Raw genomic sequence first — 12,424 nt, 5'->3', positions numbered from 1 at the left:
TGCCCTCTGCCCTGGGCTGGTTAGGAACAAGATTTGTCTGTAAAAGATGAACCTCACAAAACCCTCGTAGAGCTGGAGAGAGCCAGGCTCTGCACTTTACCTGCGTTCCCTTGTTATACGCTGAGGTTCTAGAAATAACTCCACCTACAAATCTCATCCTGCTTAAAGAAAAATAATACTTCCCTAACATTCTTCTTCCTTTAGCACATCTCCTTAAAAGCTTCTTGCCTGACTGCACCCTTCATCCTTGTCGTTTATTTATTGGAAAGATGCTGGGAACACAGAGCAGCACTTAAATGCACGTGACGTCGTGTTGATCTGGCTGGGGGACATTAGTGAGTAACAAGAATGACTGTGCATATACCTCCCAGCCACACCAGGACAGAGGTAATGAATCAGCAGGTCCCACATCCAACAGCCGGGAAGCAACAGAACGACACCCCTTGCACCCCAGCGGAGGGCTGCCTCACTCCTTGCTCCCCGTTAATGTGTGATCCTGCCTCTACAAAGCAAGGGCTTTTCAGACTGGATGCCAGGCATAGCGTCATATTTCTTCTACTCCTTCTTTATTCTTCTGGGAGGATTACCTCGTGACTTCACCGTGTTTCACTTAAAAAGGAAACATCACCTCTTAGGATTTAAACCCTGAAGGCTCCCTGATCACCACCGATACACAAACCTTACCCAGAAAAGGACAAAGCAGCCATGCAAACGGTTGTTCTGTTGTCAGCTCTTCTGGAGAGAAAGAGATGGAAAGATTTCTATTTCTGCTCGTGGGGGTCATGACTTGTTCTGAAGAGTCAGCTACCTTTGAGGGGAGGCGTGGTGGCCGGACCACCGGCTGACAGGACTTGGGATAACTACCTGAGCTCGACAGAAATCCAGAAACACATGGAATCCAAGACACTTGATGCCAAGTACCTTTTTTTTCCTCTCTTCCTCAGTCACCCGTGAAATCGTTTGGATCCTTTGATTTTTAATTGATTATACTGATCAGACACTTAACTCTTGATGGGGAAGGAAGAGAATGAGGGAGTATACTGTCAGAAGAGAAACCGAGGAAATACGGTCTCAGCAGCTTTTGACTTTGGTCAGACGCCTAGGATGAGCCAGACCGTTTCTTCATTTCCCGCCCAAATCTCCGCACAGACCATCCAGATATCCATACCCTCTGCACATCAAAGGTGTAGAGCAGTGGCTGTCAATTGGGGTGATTTTGTCCCTCAAGGGACAGCTGTCAATGTCTGGAGACAATTTGGTTGTCACAGCTGAAGAGAAGGTACCGCTGCTAGTGGGTGGAGGCCAGAGATACTGCTAAACGTCCTACAACGCACAGGGTGGCCTCACGACGCAGAATGATCCAGCCCCAAATGCCCATCTCGCAGAGGCTGAGAAATCCTGGTGTAGACTAAACCGGTTGGTACGCTACTTATATTCTTCTCATTATGAGACTCGAGATAGGACGATTTGCTATGCGTAAGCTCGTGGTAGCAGCATAATGTAATCTTGTAAAGAGGAAAGACTCTTTATGACTCCCTTAGCATCCCTAATTCCGATCACAAAGTTGCGGTGGTTCTGAATTCGTTACACTTGGAGGAGGACATCTCCCGACCATTTCTGTGAATTAGGGATTTCAAGTAAGCAAAGCTTATTTTAAAAGGGAGAGGACCAGTGAACCACTGCCTTGGCTTCTCTGGGGATCAATTTCAGTTGCTTCCTGCTAAGATCAGAGGTGCCACAGTGTCCCCTACTCTTCCCTTCAAAGACCTGCAAGGTAAAGAGTGATCTACCCGCCTAACACCTGCAACTTGAGATAATGTGAACGTTGGTCCCAACACAGGGAGTAATTCCGCAAACCCGGTCTAAGACTGAGCTCTGAGTAAGAAGTGCGGTCCTCCGCATCCTGGGCTGTCAGAAGCGTTCAGGTACGTGGAGATGGCGTCGGGAACTGCCAGGACTCATGACCCCAACTGTCCCTATGTTTTGAAAACCCTCAGAATAGGGAATAATGCTTATGCTTGCTGTGCGGTATCTTGATATTATTTCAAGAAGATGCAGTTAGTAAGTCAGGAAGGAAAACATCCATGAAAAGGCACATCATGGTATAAATTTGACATCAGGTATTTGCTTTTGCATCGATTCAATAAACGTTTACTAGTCCTTGACTACTGGGTAGGCCAAAAAGTTCAATCCGGGTTTTCCCGTTAACACCTTCTGGAAAAATCCGAATGAACTTTTTGGCCAACCCAGTATGTGCTAAGCCGTATCCCAGGGGACAAGGGACTGATACCCATGGAACTGACCTACTTCCAAGTATCTGGAAAACATATCCAGTTAGGTATTCTCCTTTACGTTGGCCATTATTTTACGTTTCTATTTTTCCAAAATAGGTTTCTAAAATAATGTTATATCCACGGGAAACAAAGCTTCAACCTCCACACCTTGGCTGAGTCTCAGGACCAATCTGATCATTAAGCAGGGATCGCCTTTGAATTAAATGCACGACATAGCTAACGAAACGCAGGCTGCTTCCTCGAGCCTGTGGAAGACAGTAACGTTTGTGAAAACGATCTCAGAAAGGAGGCTTAGGCCAAGTGTCCATGTATGTTATTGGCCCTATCAAAATTCCCAAGAAGTTTGGGCTGTCTTCAAGCATCACAGCCCTGTCGGCAAAGCCATCTTCCAAGGAGGCAATGGAGAATGTCTTCGGATTTCACAGTCAAGAGGGGTGTAGCAAAGTCCCTCCCCCGCAAAAAAAAAATCCCCTGTGAATTTCGCAGCTGGGTTCCAGTGATGGGCCAGATGGATTTCTCCTGTGATTGACTGAACCAGTGACCATCACTGGAGACAGCTAGATAAACGTGGATTTCCACGAGCTGCTACTTTTACTGGGAAGCAAGTGGTGTTTCCCAGACTTCAGTAAGCCTCATGCAAACTTCACTATTTTGCCACATCTGTGTACATCTTTTTGTATTTTCTTACTGGATATTTTTTTCCTTAGAATAATTAATTTATAAATTAAAATTAATTTAAAATGAGATACGTTATCTGGAAAGGGAATACCTACTTTACCCACAGCCTTCCCATACCAACCAGGGCAGCTGCATCCTTCATGCCCAATGTCTTGGAGTCATTCTTGACTCTATTTCTCCTCCACCTCCTCTCTCTCCCCAGGACTCTGATCCGTGGGTGGAAAGATCAGGAAGGCAGAAATAGGGCTACTGCCCTTCCCGACATCAAGCAACATCCATGTCGTTCCGATCCTCTGTGCTCCCAAGGCTCTTGTCGTTATAAAACATTTTTTTTTTGCTCTTTAAACAAAAGCATGGTGAAGTGAGAATCAATACAGCCTTCAGAACAGACCTGGTAGCTGTTGTTTTATGCAAAGCACAGTATCCTTTCAGTGCTAAAATAGAATTCAATGCTTATTGAAGTTTTGATGGATGTTCAAAAACAACCCTTCACAGAAGCACTTTTATGTGCCAGATACTGTTGTAAGCATCTCACAAATAAATATTAGCCCACTGAATCTTCCCATCCCTACCTATGGCAGTAGGTACCAGAATCTCATCTGAATTAGGAACCTAAGGCACATGGAGATGAGGTGGCAGGCCTACAGTCACAAAGCCAGGAAGCAGACCAGAACCGAGGCCAGCTGGTTGCAGGACCTGAGTTCTCCCACATCATCCTCATCTTTGTGATGAAAAATACAGAAAACAGCTTCTCCTCTCCAATGAACCAGGTCTGAGTGCCCCACCTGCAGCGGAAGGCCCTGCATCTTACACGTGGGGACCCAGTGGCTCAAGCATCCTCACCCCTCAAGCCTGCTGTGCTGAAGAGGGAAGCTAAGGATAAGTACAGCGGGAAGATACTTATATGACTCTGGAATTTTAAAACTTGTTAGCAGTACTACTGATTCCCTGCCTTCTGTCCCTCTTTTCCAAAGCTCGGGATTGATATATTTATTTTACAATAGAAGGACGCGAGACCAGGGTGCTAACGGACTCGGTGGAAATGAAACTCAAACCCTTCCAGATCAGTGTCTTTCCCCATCCAAGGCAGGAGGAAGCAAACCTGGATTCTTTTATCTCAATATCTGCTATCCTGGCCCTGCCGTTATAAGGCTGACACTTGCATTAAGACACTGAGTTTATCCTTCCTCCCCCCCAAAGGCAGCAAGGCACCAGGCTGACCATCCGTCAGTGCAAATACAATGGGAATTTTTCCCACAGGGCACAGTTTATATTTTGTAGAAGATGCAGGACTGCCTAACGCCACTGAAAGTGATGCTGTCAAGCCCTTGATCATATCCCAAACCACTGTCAAAGAAGGATCTGGTAAAACTAGTCCACTTCAAAATTGAAAGAAAAAACTATAAGGATGATGACTAGACAGACGCTTCAGAAGAGAATTATTCGAATCCAGAGGACTAAGAAATGCCTCAAGAAACTTATTAATAAAACCCTTGAAAATGGACCATTCTTATTATCAGACAACAAAATTTAAACCAAAATGAAATATGCTATAAGATGCCATCATTCTATTTTGCGAACATTTTCCCAAGCAACTCAAGCAACATGTGATTAATTTTTTATTCTAAAAAGAACCAAAGCGTAGCTGCAATTACAACCTAAGTCCTTCTTAATGATACCAGATAAAAACTTGCTATTTATCATCCTTATCTTTTAAACAAATCTCAAGCAAATAGGTTTTCATTTTTATGAAATCCTGGACCGCATTTTAAGAGGATTTGCTTCAAGTGGCTTTCCCCCCATTATCAGTTATCCTCAGATAACAGGCGCTCCTGATCTAAACCTTCGAATCACTGTGCAGAGAAAGAGCCCATTACAAGTTTGGGGTGATTTGCTGAACCAACAGAGGTGATGGTAGGTGGGTTGTTCTGTAGTTGTTTCAATTTAGTTTTCTTTTTTCTTTTTTTATGAGACGGAATACCTCTGCCGAAGAATCTTCCGTTGGGCAGACTCCCTGAATCATTGCTAAACTGCCCTCACAAACTGGGGTTGTCCCACCCGTAACTGGCGAGATTTAACCCCACCAAAAAAAAAAAAAAAAAGATACTATCCTTGGCTTTTTTTTTTTTCACGTTTACACCCCAAGTGAGATAGCAGAGAGTGAGCTATGCCTATGTCTTTTCTTGGGCCCCCTGCACATATACTTTGCCGTGCAACCAAGTATTTGTACATGTATAAAAAAATCTGAAGCTTAAAAAAAGTCATGTCCGTCTGCCAATGCAAAGGTAATGCAAGGTCAGAAGACAGTGGTTAAGTTAGTCTCGTTTCTTAGGGGTGCAATTCCGGCCCTCTTTCTCCCACCCCCTAATATACAGCGAAGCTGCTGAAAAGCCTGTGGCCGGGTGCAGAACTTGGCTTCTGCTTTGAAGCCGGAGCGTCCCCGAAGGCGGCGGAGACGGAATCTTCTCAAATCTGCACCCCACCTTCCCATCCGGCGCCACCGCAGGCACGCCCCAGACTACAGCGGGCACCTACCTCAAGATGAAGAAGTCCACGGTGGAATTGCTGGCCACGGTGACATAGGCAGTGACCACGTCTCCTTGCTTGGCCGGCCGCGAGGGCAGCCAGACGGCCACGTTGCCATCCAGGCGCAACTCGCGGAGCTGGGCGCTGTCCTGGGCCCGGTACAGGCCGACGGCCCCGACCCTCTGCAGGTGGGACGTGCTCCCCTCCAGCCCGTCCTTCCCGGGGCGGATGGCATTGCCCTTCCGGACGTCGCCGCCGGCACAGTCTCCGCGCTCGTCCCCGGGCTGCAGGGCGTAGTAGAGCTCCACGCGGCTGCCCTCGGGGGGCTCGGGCGACTTCTTCCTCGCCCCGGCCGCCACCGTGGGGGGCCCGAACCAGCCGGCCGGCAGCTCCAGCTGCGCCACGCACAGCCCCAGGGCCCCCTGCAGCCGGCAGCTGCCCCTCACCTCCCGGGTCTCCCGGAAGGCGAACACGCGCAGGCAGGGCAGCCTCTGCGCGGGGCCGGCGTCGCCCCAGTCCCTGCCCACCACGTGGAAGAGGACCTGCACGCGGGGCCGGCTCAGGGTCACCTTGTCCCGCAGGACGTGCGCTTTCAGCTTCCAGTTGAAACTAACCGTGTCGGTGGGACCCCGAAAGTCTGGCGTCGACATCAGGTCCGGGGGCACGACCTTCTCCACCGAAAAGGGCCCGTAGCTGGCATTTAAGATCGGGGGCCGCCTGGCTTTGTAGGGGAAGAAGGACTGGACTCGGGACCGCAGGCTGGAGTTGCGTGTCGAGTCCTGGTTGGTCTCCTTCAGGAAGAAGGCGGTCTCCGCTCTGAGCACGTGGTAGGTCACGGGCAGGTAAGGGGGCAGCGAGGAAAACCTCTGGATGTCGTCTGTGAGCCCACGGCCCTCGATCACTGCAGGGGGGAAAGAAAAAAAAAAAAAGACCAAGATGGGGTTATTCCGGGCTCCTTAGAGGTCACTTAGCAACGAGGGGTAATTGACCGAGCAATTTAGAAACGAGGGTAAACACTCTGCAGTCCGCTTGGCTGGGATTTTCACGTTCCTTCGGGGATCAGCCAGTAAATGACTACATGCTCCGAAAATTACCTGCGTGTTGTTAGGTCGAAACCTGTGAAAGGGAGATTTTTGTACATTAAGAATTGTTGAACAGTGGCCATTTTATGGAGTCTGATCTCATGCTGGTAAGTGTAGGAGTGTAAAGTGGGTGTATTTATTAATAACTTGCATGAGTTTCAAACATTTTTAATGACACTGGTACATGCAGAGAAAACCAGATCAGTGGAAGAGAACAGTTCCTAAATAAGCCCCTGTACATCTAGACATTTTGAATGTTTTTTTTTTTTTTTTTTTTTTGGCGGGGGGGAGGGTATGCGGGCCTCCCTCTGCTGCGGCCTCTCCCCGTTGCGGAGCACAGGCTCCGGACGCGCAGGCTCAGCGGCCATGGCTCACGGGCCCAGCCGCTCCGCGGCACGTGGGATCCTCCCGGACCGGGGCGCGAACCCGGTTCCCCTGCATCGGCAGGCGGACGCGCAACCACTGCGCCACCAGGGAAGCCCCATTTTGTATGTTTTAAAGTGGCACCACAAATCGTGAGGCAGAGACAGACTTTAAATGGTACTAGGACAACCGGCCAGCCGTTTGGCAAAAAGATGCAATTAGGGCCATACCTCACACCATACACAAGAATGAACTTCAAACGGATCAGTGATCTAGATGTAAAAAAATGACATTTTTTTCACTACTGAATGAAAATGTGATTTCCTCTATAACCTGGGTCTAGGGAAAGCTCTCTAACGATGACTCAAATGCCAAATGCAATTAAACAATGATAAACGTGCCTGTGTAAAAATTTTGCAAGATCTTGCTCATAGCCAAAAATACCATAAAGTCGAAAGAAAAACAGCAAACCTGGGAGACACTGCAAACTGCTCACTTACGGTGCTCAACTCGGCCTGCAGGTGGGTTCTGTTTGGCCCACGGTATTTTAAAACATGGCTATGAATGGGAACCTTTTTTAAAAACCGGGGAGTATCAGGGTTTCCAGCTTCTCTGCAAACATGAGAGGAGTGCCAGCACGTGGGCTGTCTGCCCACCCGGCAACAGTAAGAGAACAGACCCAGCAAACCACCTTGCTCGGTAACATTTCCTGCTGGACCCTCAGGAGCATCTGAGTTTAAAAGCACCAGTTAGAATCTCCAGCCGGGTCAGTCTTTCTCTGTCCATCACCCACATCATTAGCAGTACAACCAGCTGCCTCCTTGCTGATTGAAGGTTGCCCTCTAAAGCTTCCCCGGGGGTGGATACTTAACTGCTCACCCAGGGCACAAGAGGTTACTGCGCCCCAACTGCTAACTTTGCAAAGCCCAGGAGAGACCATCGCCTGGCCCTTGTCTTTCAGAACCAGACCAGAAAACCCACATAAGCCCCCATTCATATACTGCGAGGGAACATGGGCATTCCTCTCCCCTGATGCTCCAACCTCCCCTGCTGTCCCTGCTTCTAACTGCAGCCAGCACAGCCCATCCAGCCTATGGGGCTACCCCACGCCTCTCTCCTCTGGAACTTCCCCTAATCCGCTTCCTGGCCAGGATGCTGGCTAGCAGATCAAAGCTGCCTTTGGTGCTGCAGCCGAATGGCCTTAGGTTGTCACGTATGCCAACACATATATATGGAATCTAAGAAAAACAAATGTCATGAAGAGATTAGTGGTAGGACGGGAATAAAACACAGACCTACTAGAGCATGGACTTGAGGATATGGGGAGGGGGAAGGGTAAGCTGTGATGAAGTGAGAGAGAGGCAGGGACACATATACACTCCCAAACGTAAAACAGATAGCTAGTGGGAAGCTGCCGCATAGCACAGGGAGATCACCTCTGTGCTTTGTGACCACCTAGAGGGGTGGGATAGGGAGGGTGGGAGGGAGGGAGATGCAAGAGGGAAGAGATATGGGAACATATGTATATGTATAACTGATTCACTTTGTTGTAAAGGAGAAACTAACACACTATTGTAAAAAGTTATACTCCAATAAAGATGTTAAAAAAAAAAAAAAAAAAAAAAGGATGGCTTTTCAAAGAAATAGCTTCCTCCCTTGTTCTTTGCCCAGAGGCGTTGTTCTGAGGTCACCGGTAACATGGGTACTTTGCCCCTCTCTCTTTAGGGATATTTTACTGCTTCCCTTTTAACCCACTCATTTCAGGACCAGGTTAAAACACTCTCAGAAGGCCCTGCATAACATTCTAGAAAAGGTTCTGGCTCTATGTGTTTAAAGAAAATCATTGACTCTTTTTTTTTTTTACATTTTTATTGGAGTATAATTGCTTTACAATGGAGTGTTAGTTTCTGCTTTATAACAAAGTGAATCAGTTATACATATACATATGTCCCCGTATCTCTTCCCTCTTGCGTCTCCCTCCCTCCCAACCTCCCTATCCCACCCCTCTAGGTGGTCACAAACCACCGAGCTGATCTCCCTGTGCTATGCGGCTGCTTCCCACTAGCTATCTATTTTACGTTTGGTAGTGTATATATGTCCATTCCATGCTCTCACTTTGCCACACTGACAAAGGATTAATCTCCAAGATTTACAAGCAGCTCAATAACAAAAAAACAAACAACCCAATCCAAAAATGGGCAGAAGACCTAAACAGACATTTCTCCAAAGAAGATATACAGATTGCCATCAAACACATGAAAGAATGTTCAACATCATTAATCATTAGAGAAATGCAAATCACAACTACAATGAGATATCATCTCACACCAGTCAGAATGGCCATCATCACAAAACCTAGAAACAATAAATGCTGGAGAGGGTGTGGAGAAAAGGGAATCCTTTTGCACTGTTGGTGGGAATGTAAATTGATACGCAATCCCACTACTGGGCATATACCCTGAGAAAACCATAATTCAAAAAGAGTCATGTACCAAAATGTTCATTGCAGCACTATTTACAATAGCCAGGACATGGAAGCAACCGAAGTGTCCATCGACAGATGAATGGATAAAGAAGATCTGGCACATATATACAATGAAATATTAGTCAGCCATCAAAAGAAACGAAATTGAGTTATTTGTAGTGAGGTGGATGGACCTAGAGTCTGTCATACAGAGTGAAGTAAGTCAGAAAGAGAAAAACAAACACTGTATGCTAACACATATATATGGAATCTAAGAACAAAACAAAAAAGGTCATGAAGAACCTAGGGGTGAGACGGGAATAAAGACGCAGACCTACTAGCGAATGGGTAATCATTGACTCTTTCAGCAACTTGTAGAACTGTGTCAAACCCAATGGACTAATTACTACATTTAACGCTTTTATTCTGATGTTTTCATCCCTCTCCAAAAAAAGCTTTTAAACCTTGAAGGGTAGAGATTTAGAGACTCGTTGGTTTGGAAAAGATAGTGGGCCAAGGACTCCCTGAAGGAACAAAGCAAGGATGCTAAGGCCCATCTGTGCAGGGTGTATTCCACAACAGGGAAGCTTGTCAACAAGCTTGCTCATCATTCTGCACTCTTCTTGCACATAAAAATTCCTTTTTTCTCCTTTTTTCTGGTCTTTTTACTCTTAAGAAAACCCTAAAAATGAACCTTTTGCTTTGAAGCAAATGCTGAGTTTATTTTCAATAAAATAAAGCTGAAGTGGGCATGCTGTCTTCTTATCTCTTCTCTTAGGATTCTTCCATTATGTAACTCCCTCTTTAGCTTTCATATGGAACAAAAAGTGCCTAGCTCATACCTTCCTGCTGAACCTAGTTCTGAAGTTTTCCCGTTCATGAGAGATTTAACTCAAGCCAAGAAGAGACAGACATTGTAAAGAAGGGAGTGGCATCTAGCATAGTGATTAAAGACATGAAGTTTGGCTACAGAGATCTAGAGTTGATCTACTCAATACCCATGTGATCTCGGGCAAGTTCTTACCTTCTTGGACAGTTTCAGTTTCCATAGATAAATGGATGGATGGATGGATGGATGGATGGATGGATGGATGGATGGATGGATGGATCAAGGGCTGGCTGGATGGGTCAATGGTTGGATGAATGTTTGTATGTATGGATGGATGGATGGATCAAGGGCTGGATGAATGTTTGGATGCATGGATGGATCAGTGGTTGAATGGATGTTTGGATGGACGGATGGATCAATGGTTGGATGAATGTTTGGATGGATGGATGGATGGGTACACAGGGAGATAGGCAGGTGGACTGATTTCATTATATAGGATTCTAATAGTACCTGTTGTAGAGCAATTACAAAATGGCTCCCATTCTCCTCCTCTTTCTACACCTTGTGTGTGTGACTCTGCAATTTTCCCTTCAAAATTAGGAGTCTACGGCCCCACTCCTTGAATCTAGGTTGGCCTTGAGTTTGCTCCGGTCAGCAGGATATGGCGGAAGTGACAATGTGCCAATTCCAAGCTCAGGTTTCCACTAACTCTCTTTTGAATTTCTGCAGAGACCATGTGAAGGAGAGCAGAGTTATTCCACTGGAGGCCATCCCAAATCAGCCAACCCAGAGCCTGCAGCCACCCCCAAACAAGTGGGAGAGCCCAGCCAAAATTCGCCAAGTTCAGCCAAGCTCGGTCTCCCCTAGACTCATAAGAAATGAAAAGGGAACTAGGTCTCTAAATTTGGAGGTGGTTTTTTATGCAGCAACACCTGATGGGGTAACTAATAAATATCAAGAGATCACCAAGGGTAAGAAACTAAACAAATACAGTGACACCAACATGAGACTTTCTCCTCCTCGAGGGAATTAGAGTAATTCAGACGGAACTGAAAAGGGAATCACTTTCTCGTTGGTAAGACTCAGGTGGTTTCCCACCTTGTAGATGTACCTGCAACACCCAACCTCATAGACACTCATGAAAACGGCGCCCCCGGAGCTGTGCAAGGCCCGTCTGCGCGCTCACGTACCGTGACACCATGTGGCTCTCCCAAGCTCATCTCACGCTTTGGGGCGCCCTCATCCGGAAGATTAAGGGACCCGTGGTGGTTACCAGCCGTTGTGGTATCTCTCCTGACGCTCTATCTGCTGATTGCAAGGAAACCATCCCACGGTTGCTGTGACCTAGTGAAACACAGACAGATGTCCACCCTCTAACTCTGGTTCATTCACTCATAGCAGCGTCTCCCAGAAAGATAGGATTATTGAGTAATTTTTACTCATCTGAAACAATACCCTTGGAAACGTCCGATGCTGGCTGCCTACGGACGTGGAGGGGGGAAGAGGAGAGACGTTGACAGCTGCACCTCTGCATCTGGCCTCCCAGCTGACAGCACGTTCATTTGCTGTCTCCCTTCCTGTTTATCCATTTTCTTTATCTGTGCTTGCCTGTCAGTGTTGGGCTAGCGTGTCCTCCATCAGCCGTCCGTCAGAGAACTCTACCGCAAAGCTGGCTGCCGGAAATTGAGTTTTTGAGATTCTGAGATAGTGGACGCAGGAGGTGTCCGTGCCGCTTAGCACCCAGACAGAACAACACCAGGGGAAATGACCCTTCAGCGAACATCACGTGCCACCTCCACTGCGATTCTCGCTTTGGGATGTGTTGACCGAGATGGATTCTTTAGCATTGATTCTCTCTGAGCTGTGACAGGATGGATGGGTTGGATCTCGGGAGGGTGAGTGGAATAGGGGAAGGATCCTGGGCGGGGGGGCGCGGAGCGCAGCACCAGGAAAGGGTCAGTGGAGGGGAAGCTCAGGAGCTGGGTGTGTGAGGAGTGGGAAGTTGGTCTAGGAAGCGGGGCCGGGGCCCGCTGTGGCCCTGGATGTGGTAAGCGACGGAGGAGGCTCATGGGGTACTTTGGTGAAAATGCTAGGTCCCGGTTTCCTTGTCAGTTAAATAAGCTACAAACAAACCCCGCTGGAATAATCCAGATGCACAAGTGGTGCTGTTTGAGGATGTGCAAAGGTC

At 47.3% G+C, this 12,424-nt stretch overlaps 1 protein-coding gene across 1 annotated transcript in view; it reads right to left on the bottom strand.

Moving 5' to 3' along the window:
- Positions 1-12,424, bottom strand: part of TMEM132C (transmembrane protein 132C) — a 386,766-nt gene that overhangs the window by 246,490 nt on the left and 127,852 nt on the right. Inside the window, exon 2 of the mRNA XM_024121135.3 lies at positions 5,508-6,399. Coding sequence (XP_023976903.1) covers positions 5,508-6,399 — 892 coding nt within the window. The remainder of the gene's footprint in view (positions 1-5,507; positions 6,400-12,424) is intronic.

This window comes from Physeter macrocephalus, chromosome 19, assembly GCF_002837175.3.
Source record: "Physeter macrocephalus isolate SW-GA chromosome 19, ASM283717v5, whole genome shotgun sequence".
Lineage (NCBI taxonomy): Eukaryota > Metazoa > Chordata > Mammalia > Artiodactyla > Physeteridae > Physeter > Physeter macrocephalus.
Note: the sequence above shows the minus strand (reverse complement) of the source record. Positions and strands in the feature narration are given on the sequence as shown.